This window comes from Pygoscelis adeliae, unplaced genomic scaffold, assembly GCF_000699105.1.
Source record: "Pygoscelis adeliae isolate BGI_AS28 unplaced genomic scaffold, ASM69910v1 Scaffold160, whole genome shotgun sequence".
NCBI lineage: Eukaryota > Metazoa > Chordata > Aves > Sphenisciformes > Spheniscidae > Pygoscelis > Pygoscelis adeliae.
In genome coordinates, this window is record NW_008824035.1 from 9,110,985 (window position 1) to 9,123,812 (window position 12,828).

A 12,828-nucleotide genomic window follows, 5' to 3' on the forward strand; every position below is an offset into this window, starting at 1 on the left:
CCCCTATCCCCAAAAGTCACATTTACCTGTCTCTGATGATAGTTTTGGTAAATAATACCTCACAAATACTGTTCTACACCTTGCTGAGTAAGGATTAATCTGGTCCCACTATTACATACGCATTTTGGATCCTGGGAGAAATAGGCAGATACAGAAGAACATATTGTACACTACATGGTGTATCTTCATAAGAATACAGAAGGCAAAGTATCTTTTGAAAACTGGAGCGCAGGTAAAAATAGATATGCTTTCCTCCAGAAACCTGCTTTCTAATGTTAGCACATTTTGAAATGTGGGAACATAAAAACCCTTCTAGACAGCATGTGAGGTATATTTCATGCTTGTTTAAAGAAATGTTGATGCCTACACTTGACTTGATATCTCATTAATGAGGAGGACCTTTCCAGTGCAAAAACTCGAAATAATATTTTCTCCATGCCAACGGTTGAAGTGTTTATTCCATGTGTTTCTTCTTGTTAGCCTGTTTTCCATAAAGACCACCACATGTTAACATATTTCGAATGAGATGGAAAGACTTGCTATTGTCACATACATGCTAAGAAAACTACAATGTGTATAGGAACTGGTTCTAATGACCCCCTTTTTTACCAGTCAGAAGTGGTTCTTGCCGGTAATATGTAAATAGCAACCATGGATTGCTTTCCTGTGACATTCCACGTACCACGTGTCTAGCAGACGTACTCTATTCTACTTTCAGGAATGATTTGTGCATTGCATATAGCACTGTGGGGAAACAGTGTTCATGTTATTAACAATGCTAGCTACATATTCAATGAGAACACCTCAACTTTTTTAGTATAGGACTGCTGTTCCATTTTTTCAAATCTGCTTTAATGTAAGGTAATATATTTGCTTTTTCTATTTCTGTTAGCAAAATTCTTAGTATTTGTAGTACAACTGACATTAATTTATAAACCACCTTCTCAAAAATTTTTCATTAAAGTTTGTTTTACTTACACTGATAAACAATGATATGTGCTGTTTGTGTATAAAATTCTTCCTTAAAATGTGGGAGAGAAGGTAGAAAATTTCTGAAAACCTTTTCCCGATTTGATCACTTATTTTGCCAACGTTCCTTTAAACTAACAGAAGTATGTTTCATATTCTTGGACATTGCTGCTTCTGTAGATTATCAAGAAGTGTCTCAAAACCACATCAGCACTTTCTTTTTCTCCCCCCAGCTATGTCGATTCTGTGCAGCTGCCTGCTTGGCATCCAGATTTGTGGCTCCTCAGTAAATAACATGGTGAACTAAGAGGAGACTGAGAGCTGGAGGCAGAAGTAGTGTGATTTCTTAACAGCCCAAGATATCAGGACATGTAATGCCAGCTGGTAGAGATTTTGTGGGATTTTTGGTTGGGTTTTTTTCATTACAACTTTTTTTTTGTTTGCAATCGCATTTTTCTTTCCTTAGAAATGTCCGTGAAGTCAGATTTTGGCTTTGTTTCAGCTCTTGTTGTTGTGTTAAATATAAAGTTTCTTTAAAGGGATATTTGGCACAATAAAATGATTGAATAGAAAAGTAGTCCTTTAATTTAAGAGGATTTTGCAAGTATAAAGGCTTGAAATTTTTTGTCCCTTAAATGGAGAGAGAGGACACAGAGGAGCTTTTCTTTTAAAAATCTGGTATTTTAGTTACAGTATTTATAAACTATGTTACTTAGTGTAATTAAACCTAATAAACTCTGTTCTTAAAAATTATTTTCCTTATTTTGGAATCCTTTTAGTTATAATTCATCTCTTGTCTGACTGCATTGCCTTATTTCTAGCTTGCAAGTAACTAGATGACTCTCTCGTGGTTTTTCCCCACATAATTTTATTTGCAATCCAATTTTCCTGTGTTTGTTTTTTTCTTTAATGCATAAACATATGCATTTACCAAACAATTATGTCATGTGTGTGGTATATTATGCTAATGTGCCAAGGTTCTTATAGTTTAAGTAACTTCAAGTATCAGTGGAAAGGATTTATATTTAAAAGAAATCAACCCATGAAAAGCATATATCGTGGCAAGATATGGGTATCACAAAACATTACAGGTAACTTGTTTCTGTAGGTACATAAACATTTTTCTACTGTTTTAAGTGAAAATGGATCTATGAAAATGCCGTACCATTCTTAATTTGGATTGTCACATATAATGCACTTACGTAGCACTTCTCATCTGTAGATACCAAACTGCTTTACAGGGAAGGTAAGTATCGCTGTCCTCCATTTTACAAATGGGGAAATTGAAGCACAAAGAAGTAAAATGACCTTGCTCAAGGTCACCCAATAGTGGAAAGGCGCAGCCTGGAAATGAACCCACTTACTAGATTCTGCAAGTGCTGTCTCCTAGATTACACTCTGCTTTAGTGACATAAGCCGACATTTCAGGATTTTGTCATTATTATGAATTATTCCTTCATACAACACGTTTATGTATGGTGGCCAAAGAGAAAATTAATATTTTAGACTTTTACTAAATTATTTTCCATTACACGAGATTTTCATTTTAAAAGTCCCAAGTACAAATATCGTCACCAAAAATCATTCTGCATTGGCTGATTTTTTGTTTTTACCTTTTTTTAATGTTGGCTGTGGCACCTGTTAAATGTGGGTAGTTAAATGTAGGTTTACTCTGATTAGAATTCATCACAAAACCTTGCAGAAGAGTCTTACAGTAGCTGGATCATGTGAATGAGACTATATGTAGAGTCTGCATCTGCAAACTGAAAAACATAATGTTGTATTTTCCAAAAAGCATTTCCTGGTTTAAGAAAATCATAAAATAAAGTTAGCCAAGTTTCAGCTAATATTTAAGTATTCTGAGATAAAAGAAATGTATATATTTTTGCAATATATACCAAATGGAAACTTCTTGTATTTTATCTACCCCTAAATGAACAACTGAAAATCCTATAAAACTTAATACTTACCTTCAAAAAGTGTGTAGTTTGAGCCTGGTAAAGTACGTAACTTTCTTCTCCTTTAGAATGAAGTCACCCTGCTGAGAAATGAAGTGGCACAGCTGAAACAGCTTCTTCTGGCTCATAAAGATTGCCCTGTAACCGCCATGCAGAAGAAATCTGGCTATCATAGTGAGTAATGTTCCATTACCTATAGCCTTAGGCTGCATCAGTGAAATACTGCCAAAGTGAACTGAATGAACATTAAAATTGAGAAGTGCAGTTCTAAAATTACATTAAAGGTTTAAAAAAAAATCTCAGAGGTTACTGGAAGACAGGAATGAATATGTGATATTTAGAAATGTATTTCTAAGTCTGTTCAGTTGAAGTGTTGTGTAACGTTGACGGTTTATGCTGGTTTAATAAATGCATATGATAATTAGCATTTAAGGACTATCGGTTACTACACTTGCTTTGGAAAATATAATTAAAGTATTAAGAGAACATGATAAACCATTTTTTATACTTTATCTTAGCCTTGTACAGTGAAAGGTCCTTGTGGGGTTTTTTTCTTCATCGTAATGAGATTTCAGTAGAGGTAATATAACAGCTGTCCTCATTTACCATAACATCCAGGATCAGTCAAGCCGTTAAAATAATAAGATGCAGGTTCATGGCTCCTACTGTACAATGTCTTCTAGATTGTTTTGATTTCCACATTAAGCAACTACTTTTCTATAAACAGGGTATTTTAAAAAGCAGTTCTAATACTGAAGGGAATACTGAGAGTTTCAGTAGCATTTTTTTTCCAATACATATTTTTACTTAAAGGTGCTCATTTGATTTTCATCCTTCCAGCATTTTAAAGGTTAATTACGCTTTCCTGACTTGTAACTTCATTTTTGGATATGATACGCAGTGCCAGAACCAGCTGCTGCTGCTGTAGAATAAATGGCCAATTTTGTCCATTGTACACAAATTTGTTACAAATAACTGAGCTGGGAATGCATTAGGCAACACTCATAATATATAACCCACAGCTTTCGTTTTTATGATTTAGTGATATTTCAGGATATTTGTAAATGTGAAGATTGTTTCTGCCATATGTAGCCACTTCATTTTAATTTGCCAGTGTCAGTAATTCAGGAGAATAAAGGAACATTTTGTATTGCATGCAAACAGATCCTCAGGTGCTTGCGATAAAACTTAATGGCCACCATCTTTACTTGTAGTCATTGTAAGCAATTTCATCAGAATGGGCAATATTTTTTAATTTAAAAGATTCAGGAGATTTAGCAACTCTCTATTGCCATATATATATAGAATACTGATTTTGTCAGTTTTGAGCTCATAAATCTTGGTCCTTTGATCTCCAGTCATTTTGACAAGACGGAAAATAGCATCTTGGAGTAAATTGGAACAGTATAGAAATATGTTTGGGATTTATATTAACAATGATTGCTGCAGGGATGAGGCCATTATGGCTCCCATCTGACAGAACAACATAATTTCGTACGGAAGCTACTAGGGGATAACATTATGCATGCAAGGTTTTTAAAAAAAAAAAACAAAAAACTGTAGGTTTCTTGAATTTTGATGTTTTGAGGATGCGTCTTCCTGAATTGGCATGAAAAATATTTAAACATAAGTCTTAAACTGGTAAACTAATTACATGCTAAGGATTTCTTCGTTGAAGAATTAATGAACGGCCTGTTGAGTAATGCTTATTTTCTGCCCTCAGAAAAGGACTATAATGTTCCTCGTTTAATAAAGAACGCAAAATGAGTAAGAACTAAAATATTAGTCAGTGGAAAAAGCCTACATTTTAGAAAAAAATAAAACAATAGTAAGCAAGGAGATCGGAAGCATAGCTCACCTAGTTTCTTGAAAAGTCTCTTGAAAGTCAAAGTTCAACATGAATGATAGCTGTAATGCCATCCCTCTGAAAGGATTTTGTCACATTATCTCTGTGTGACTATTGTTAGGAAAGCATGTTGGCAAAGTTACTTACCTGCAGTACAATTTATGAGAGGAAAAAATGGTTTCAGTTAATACGTTCATGAAAATGGTGTTCATAGAAAGTATTTTTAAATAAACGTATTATGTTCATCAAGTAATCTAAGTTGAATTGCTTCAAAAACGTATTGAGTGGTTTAACAGGCTGTGTCTCTGGAAGAAATTGAAGACAACAGATTACAGAGCTCCTGCAGTGCTGAATATTGTGTGCTGCTGAGACAGTGCTATTTTATACTATGCAGACCGTGTTTTAACAGCTAAGTCCACTATTTAATGGAGTTTCATGTATGATGCACTGACATAGGCACAAATAAATCTATTGCTTTTCAGGGTATTTTTTGGCACTTACTTTTACATATCTTTTAAGATCTTTTGGATTTCCCAGGCACATTTTTGTCTCAGGCCAAGTGAAAAGCACGACAGTGCAGATACCCCTTTCTTCTTCTAACATTGTTCTTGGGATCGTATTTTCCTTATTTAAAAAGTTTTGTGCCTGCTTCAAAAGAGGGTGTCATCAGGACAGAGAAACCAGGAAAATGGTTATTGTGCTTTGAGGCAGTATGGATGAATTTCTGTTGCAATGTTTGAGTTTCCAGCCAGTGTAAACTTTATTTCCCAAAAAAGGATGCTATTGGTTCTGAATGCATCTTTAAACACTGGGGCGGGGGAGTGCTGTGTATAGGAGAAATCAGTTCATTTATTTTTCATTTTAGCTCTTCTATACCAGATTATTTCTGAAAGTCTTCTGCAATACTCCTATATTTTCTCAAATTTTTTCTGGACTTGGAACAGGAAAAAGGTGAAAACTTCTTAGAAGAAAATGTGTTGTGAAAATTAGAGTTGTAAAAAAAAAAAAAAAAATTTAAAGGGTGTTTTAGGAATTTTTCATATTTTTCAAAAGGACATCATAATATTCAAGAACATTTGTACAAAACTGGATATAAAGGAAGATAAATAGAGACTGCAATGTAGGTAGTACCAAATAGGGATTTTCGTGTTCTTTCTCTAGTTAGTTTTAAACAAATGGTAGAAGGTGACTAACCACTTTCAGACCTTGAATAATTTGAACCACTCAAACCACTACGTTCCTACAGCCTGTTCTGGACAGTCGACAGTCCTTCAGTGACTGCAGGGGATATGCACAAAGGCCCACTCACTGGAAGTGAGCATTTCTAGGCTTGAGTCCCTCTACAGTCCACGGGTGGCCTGATGAGAATTACCGTGAGGCTTCCTTTCTAGTGATTACCAGGGGACCGAAAGGAGTTCTGGATCACATCTCAATGCTTACATACTTGCTCCCATTTCGGTTTTGGGTGGGGTTTTTTCTTCTGAAGACTGAAATCCCTCTTTGCTTGCCTTACTGGAAGCTATTGGTAAGCAATGCTAAGAAGCAAATAATAGCAATGTTTGATGACTCTAAAAGGGTGCTTTTTAGTACATCCTCAAAAGTCTCCTCTGTGCTTTGTTTGGTATTTTTTAAATCTTTTCTATAGCTCAGTCTAGCCCACGTTGTGTTCCATTACCAAAATGGCTTGCTTCTTCTCATGATGCAGCCTGTCTAGGAACTATGTAGCCTTCAGGAAAGTTCATGTGATGTAGGTCTGTAAATTTTCAGCCTTCTGATGTACAGCACACGTTACTTCTGTAGATTCATTTCTAATTTGGACCGTGCATTTCCCTTGGTTTGAGGCAAAGCTGGGGGAACCATTAGAAAACGAAAAAGCCTAGGCTTTTTTCTACATTGTTAGCTACATTATGATTCTGGTATGTATCAGTTGCGCTCTTGAAACCATAGTCCTGTGCCTTGCAATTCTCTGGTCAACTAAGAAAAAAGAAAAAAAAACCTGTCAGAATTTAAATATGACTTTCCTGTGTTCTTCTGAAAGCCTTTGTTCTTTATTCCCAGTCTTCAGGCTTAAGAAGTCACCTTTGTCATGAGGTGACTTTAAGTATCTTCTCTATTCATTGAGTACATTTTCTTGTTTGGTTTTAATTCTTCAAATGGAGTTCTGTATTCAGTTTTTGGCCGCTATTCCTGTAAAGTTAGGGCTACATAAGGAAGGATTTTGAAGGAAACCTAAATAGCTATTCTTTAGGGTGGCACCTCATTTCTAAATATTACTTTGTAGTTATTGCAAGGATTTACGCTTGCAGTCAAATTTATTACCATAAACTAGTGTTAGGTCTGCATCTTATACAATCACTTGTCTGCTGTAAGCTCCTCGCCTCTAGCCCCTGGCATCTGAAAATACCTGAATCGTGTGCTTTTGTCTCCTCAGCAGTATGTTTGTTCATTTGCTCAATGATATGAAAACTTCCATTGTACATTGGTGATCATAAGTATTCTCATAACTGTTTCTTCCATTGCATATATGGGCTTCCTGAGCCCATCAAAATCAGAAAGTCAAGCCTTTCCCATGTTCTTTACCACTGTGATATTATTACAGACATTTCTTTTGAGTTAAGTTAACAACATAGATGTTAAGGGATACAGAACAACGGAAGACCTTCCTTCTCTGGCTGAAAGATAATGTTCTACTTTACTTCCTCTCTATCTCTGGCTTGTAGCATTTAAAACTAACCCTTTTTCTTGAGGATAAGGAGGATTTGGCCAACAAGGAAATCGGGGATCAGCAAAAGAAGCATAATAGGAAGACTGAGACTCATAGGAGAATAACAACAGCGCTGAAGAGGAGGAGCAGGTGTTACGGCAGGGAGACTGTATTCGGTACCTGTCGTCCCACTTGCTGCCATTTCATTCTGTCTGAGGGGAAGAATATGCTACTCTCATAATTAGTAATTCAGTATTTTTCAGGAAGTGGCACCAGAGTTTCTGTTTTTGACAAAGTTTGCATGTGTTCCTTCTTACTTGTTTTCACATGAGATCTTGTAGGTCTTGATAGATGCGTAGCAAAGATGAAATCCTGTTGAATAGTGTTAACTGAATTGGCACTCGTTCATGTTCTTTTTCTTCTTGAGTGGGCAAATCCTACTAAGGATCACAAATGTCTTTCAGAAGTATTTTAATTTTCTTCCTCTTGCTCTATACAGTTACCATGTAACCTTAGGATATGTGGTAATTGTCAGCAGGCCTAGCTCAATATCATCTGTCTCTATCTCCTTTAATGCCTGAAAGATCTGTTTTTGAAAAAATGCAGTATGTGTAAAATAGTTGGCCTCATGGATAAGAACATTATGATACTTTCAAACGATTATGTCCATGCTCTTGTAGTAAAGGTATAAGAGAAATTGCTAGCTTGTTCGTGTAGGCAGTATTTCTTAGAAAGAAATATGGCAGTTTTGCTTGCTTTTACCCATCCTTTTTGACCTTACCGTTCTTTTCCGGAAGTGGTCGATAATAGAACTGTTGTTTTCAGGCTTTGAAGAGGAGTGTGTTCTTAGTATGCATAGGGTTTGCTCAAAGATCTTTATGTTGGGGACTTGACTTGCTAATTCAGTGAATTTTCTTACCCGTAGCAAGTATGTCGTATAAACCTCAGTACATCATAAACTTCATTTCATCATTGTTTGTTCATGCTTCGTGTTCCTTTTAGTTGCTGCTATTAGCCTGGTCTTCTATGGAAATGAGGCTATGATACCATGGTGTTGTTCATCTTTTAGTGTTAGTGTCGTCCTTTCCCATCCCTTCTCTTCCCCTAAGTAACTTTTGAATTTGTAGGCCAATCTCAAGCAAATCTGAAAGGGACTGCAAAGACAAGTCTAGAGAAAATCAAGGTTTGTTCCATTGCTATGTCACAAGCAATAGTTCATGCTGCTTCTGGCTATGTTTGTGTGTATCTTTCTATGTTGCTATGTTATACAATAGTCGATAGTGTTTTAAAAGGGACTTACAGTATTCCATCTGCGTACTGGGTTTAATCAGCGTATAGAACTATTGTGAAAAATACTTGAAAACACTAAGTAGCACAAAGTGATACCAAAAAGTTATAATTAAATTCGGTGTTCATACTTCTAATTTTGAGGGAAAAACAGTAGGCTTATTTTCTTTTCTGTTTTTTTTAGTCTTTAGCTCAGCTTTTTGCTTGACAGTGTTCGCATAATGCCTTGGCTAACCTTTGCAGCTCTGGAAAAAAAGGATGACTTTAGCATGACTAGGATGTCTATGCAAGAAAGACATTTTAAATCATGCTTATTTTCTAAATTCTAGTTTTGCACAATGAGAATTATTTTTTAATCTGTTTACCCTCTGTCATGAGAAAAAATGATGCAACTGTGTGGCTAATTCACTTCAGTTTTGTGGAGAACACCTGAAGTATTCTTGAAGATATTTTTAAAATCCGTTTTAACAATTTTAAATCTTACTGAGAGGCATTTTTGTATACTAAAGAAGTTACTGAACTTCACTCTGTTAAAAGAACGTTGGTTGAAAACTTGTGGAAGTATTGTCCCATTAGTATAGTGGTGTCAGTAACATTTTTTTCAGCTATCATATTCATGATCACAAGTATGAATTACTGAACGTAGAATTACTCTCGTTTGATTACGAAGCAAATGCAGTAAATAGTATACGTTAAAAATCTAAAGCCAATTCATATAGCACCAAGAGATCTGGTGGCATTTTTCATCTATAAATATTGCTTATTGACATAAGCATTCATCATTAGAATTAGGCGTGGTACCCACCAGCTGATTTACTAGGCAGGAGATCGGACAGTTTTAATCATGACTTTGAAGATGTGAAAATGTTCTTGTTTTCTGAATGTTCCATACTGCAGTCCATATTTTTTGCTTACAAAGTAGTATTTTCTTTAAAAAATGAAAATAAGATTCTTTTGCAATTTCTGCTGTGTTACACCATGAATTTTACTTATTTAGGGGATGATTGCTGTTACCTGGGACGTGGTGGTGTGCATTCCAGGGAAAAAAACAAATGAATTTTTCTTCTTCAGCTGCAGACAAAGATGACAGTTCGGAAGACATATCAGTGCCAAGCAGTCCACACACGGAAGCTATTCAGCACAGTTCTGTCAGCACTTCCAACGGCGTAAGCTCAACTTCCAAGGCAGAAGCGGTGGCCACCTCCGTTCTCACCCAGATGGCGGACCAGAGCACAGAGCCGGTGCTTTCCCAGATCGTCATGGCGCCTCCCTCCCAGTCGCAGCCTTCAGGAAGTTGATTAAAAACTTGCATTGCATCAGTTTCTTAGATATACATTTGTGACTTTAAAGGGAAATCAACAAAAGACCAGTCTCCGTCTAGGAGAAATTGTAGCTTAAAATTACTCATTTTTAAAAATCCAACTTAAATTTGGCTTTAAAGATTGGCAGGTGAAGATGAGACAGAACACCAGTTCTAGTCTCTTTGCAAAAGACTTTTTTTTTTTAATTATTAGTTTTACTAGGTTTTTTTTGTGCTTAACGTGTAAAGTGTGTGTACAGTACAATGTGGTTTATTTCATTTTTAATTTGGTATTATTTCAACAAACATTGGGGTGAATTACTAAAGGTGATCCCCAAGACTGTGATAGTAATATTATGTGACATTTTTATACCAAAGTTCTGCATAGTCCCTATTGACTTTGTAACGTTAGCAAGGTCATAAAGCACTAGGCAAGAGAAAGACAGTAACAGTAAATTTGCTTTTAGTCTTTTTGCCTTTTTGTTGTTTTGCACATTATGAGAGGAAGAACATTGGGAGAAAAACGTTTGGGTTGGTTTATGTATAGCGTTTTGGTTGGCTTTTTAACTGTTGGGGTTTTTAATTTGTTTAATAGGGCCAGTACAGTATATGAGATACAGTACTCTTATGCACATACGTATCCTAGATGAGGATCATTACTAAATAGATTGATTTTTTTTTTTATTATTATTTTAAATTGATGTCAGGTGGTTTGTTTTTTTCCCCTCCGACACTTTCATTCTGGGGGGAGGAGAGCTTTATTTCTCCAGTCAGAACAGATATCTATAACTATCCTTTGTTGCTAGGCTGAAACCAGTAAGCATATTGTAAAATACAGGGTTATCAAATATGGAATACTTAGTATTCCAAAGTAGGTTGATATTTTGTGGGTTTTTGAGTCGCAGACTAAGGAGTTTACTCATGGTTTTGGATGCCAGAAAAGCCTAAAATCCTTCTTCAGACAACTCAAGACTTTTTTTTGTCATTGTCTTGTATTTGCAAGCTAACTTGTACTTAATTCTTGTGTAAGCACTGTCATCTTTTAGTAGCAAAAATTTTGATACCTTTCTTGTGGGAAAAAAAAAAAAAATCAGTATCTACCGTATCTTGGAAACAATGTAATTATAATGTGGTGTGTGTGGTGTGTGCGTGAGAATGGTTCAGTAGTTAATGCCAGCAGTCTTTTGCTTGAATGTTTAAAGATGCCTTCAATGTGATGCTGGCTTGATAGGTGATTGCAGTTTTAAAATGTTATTTACTGTGCGAACTTGGATAACTAACATTCCATGATGTAGTTTGTTTCTGATGAGATGATTGTAGGTACACTTTTTCTCATTATCCAATCATCTGTAGGATACTGAGTTTTTTAAATGTGCCATTATCTATTTTGATTCTGTACTCATGTTCAAAATACAGTACAATATTTTACAATAGATTAAGTTGTTTAAAAAAAGTAGATGTGTGCTTTCAGGTCGGAAAACTTTGTATAATAGCAAAAACAGATGCATAGTAGCAACTGGCAGTAAAGCAGGATTCCATTATGTATATAACAAAGATTTAATGCATTTATAATGGGTTGTGTAGTTCATTTGCTCTTCCTTCTCCACACTATACTATGTGTTTTTAAGTGTCAGTGCCATCAAGTTTCTATTTGATTCAGTTTTAAATCTAAAAATGTAATTGATCCACAGGAAAATCATAATTTCTACAATATATATACAACCATACTATAATGAAAACTGGACAAAGAAGTATCTAAGTCATATATGTATCATTGCAGGGCTTTAAGCATGAAAATAATAGGGATTCTAAATATTTTGTATTTTAAAACTAAGAAAGTTGAGTTGGTAACCTCATGTGTTTAAAAGTCTTACTTTCCCAATTTCAGTATAAAAAGCTGTAACAGTTACTGAACATTTCCAGGGTGGTGAAATACAATGGACCTCTTGTGAGAAGGAAATTAATTGCAAAGGCACAAAATGTGAATTCTGCAAGAAAGCTATACAGTCACTTTTCATTGTAGTTTTGGTGGACTAGATAAGGCCTCATTGATTATACTATAATCAATCTCCTAAACACAAAGGCTTTTAAATCATATTTATATAAGTGGAGTTTTTTTATAACAAAACTGTCGCGCTTGTAAAATAAGTCTACATAAGTGTATAGGAGACGTGTAAACAGTTAATGAATTTAACAGTGGGGCTGGAAAAAGAACCATTAAAATCTGTGTTCAGCAAATAGAGAAAAGTTATTTGTCGTACTACCATGGATTCCGTTTTGAGACGTATGTCACACTACTTCTGTACTTAGCATTTTGGGTCTCTACATTTGACATGTTTCACAAACTGTACTGTTTTCTTTTATGTGCAGTTTGCATGAGTAAATCATCAAAGAGAATAAAATCTATCTTTAAGTTATGTTCCTATTTTAATGAAATTATAATTGTTCTAAAAGGCAGCACTGTCTTCAGACTTATTTCTTCATCCTTGCAATTACAGCGTTTTTCTGGAAGTCATTGCTATAATGTCAACATAATGTTATGTAAATAAGAACACATATCTTTCCTTAGAAAATAAGCCGAATTCCACTGCTCTGCAGTTGAGTTCTATCAGCTTCTGAGGAATCAGCCTTATATCTCGTTAGTTCCGGGAGCCCAAGGTAATCTAATCCGCAGATAAAGGAGTTCATAAACACAGCTTGGTGATCCCAGATGTTGCTCAGCCATTTCTTGCTTGCTGTGAGTCCCACAGCAAAGGCGTTGCGT

At 35.4% G+C, this 12,828-nt stretch overlaps 1 protein-coding gene across 1 annotated transcript in view; it reads left to right on the forward strand.

The window, feature by feature from the left end:
* The window catches only part of ATF2 (activating transcription factor 2), a 48,176-nt gene extending 35,654 nt beyond the window's left edge, over positions 1-12,522 (forward strand). The window contains exons 13-14 of the mRNA XM_009332576.1: positions 2,996-3,101; positions 9,836-12,522. Of these exons, the coding sequence (XP_009330851.1) occupies positions 2,996-3,101; positions 9,836-10,062 (333 nt within the window). The 3' untranslated portion in view covers positions 10,063-12,522. The remainder of the gene's footprint in view (positions 1-2,995; positions 3,102-9,835) is intronic.
* The last annotated feature ends 306 nt before the right edge of the window (positions 12,523-12,828 follow it).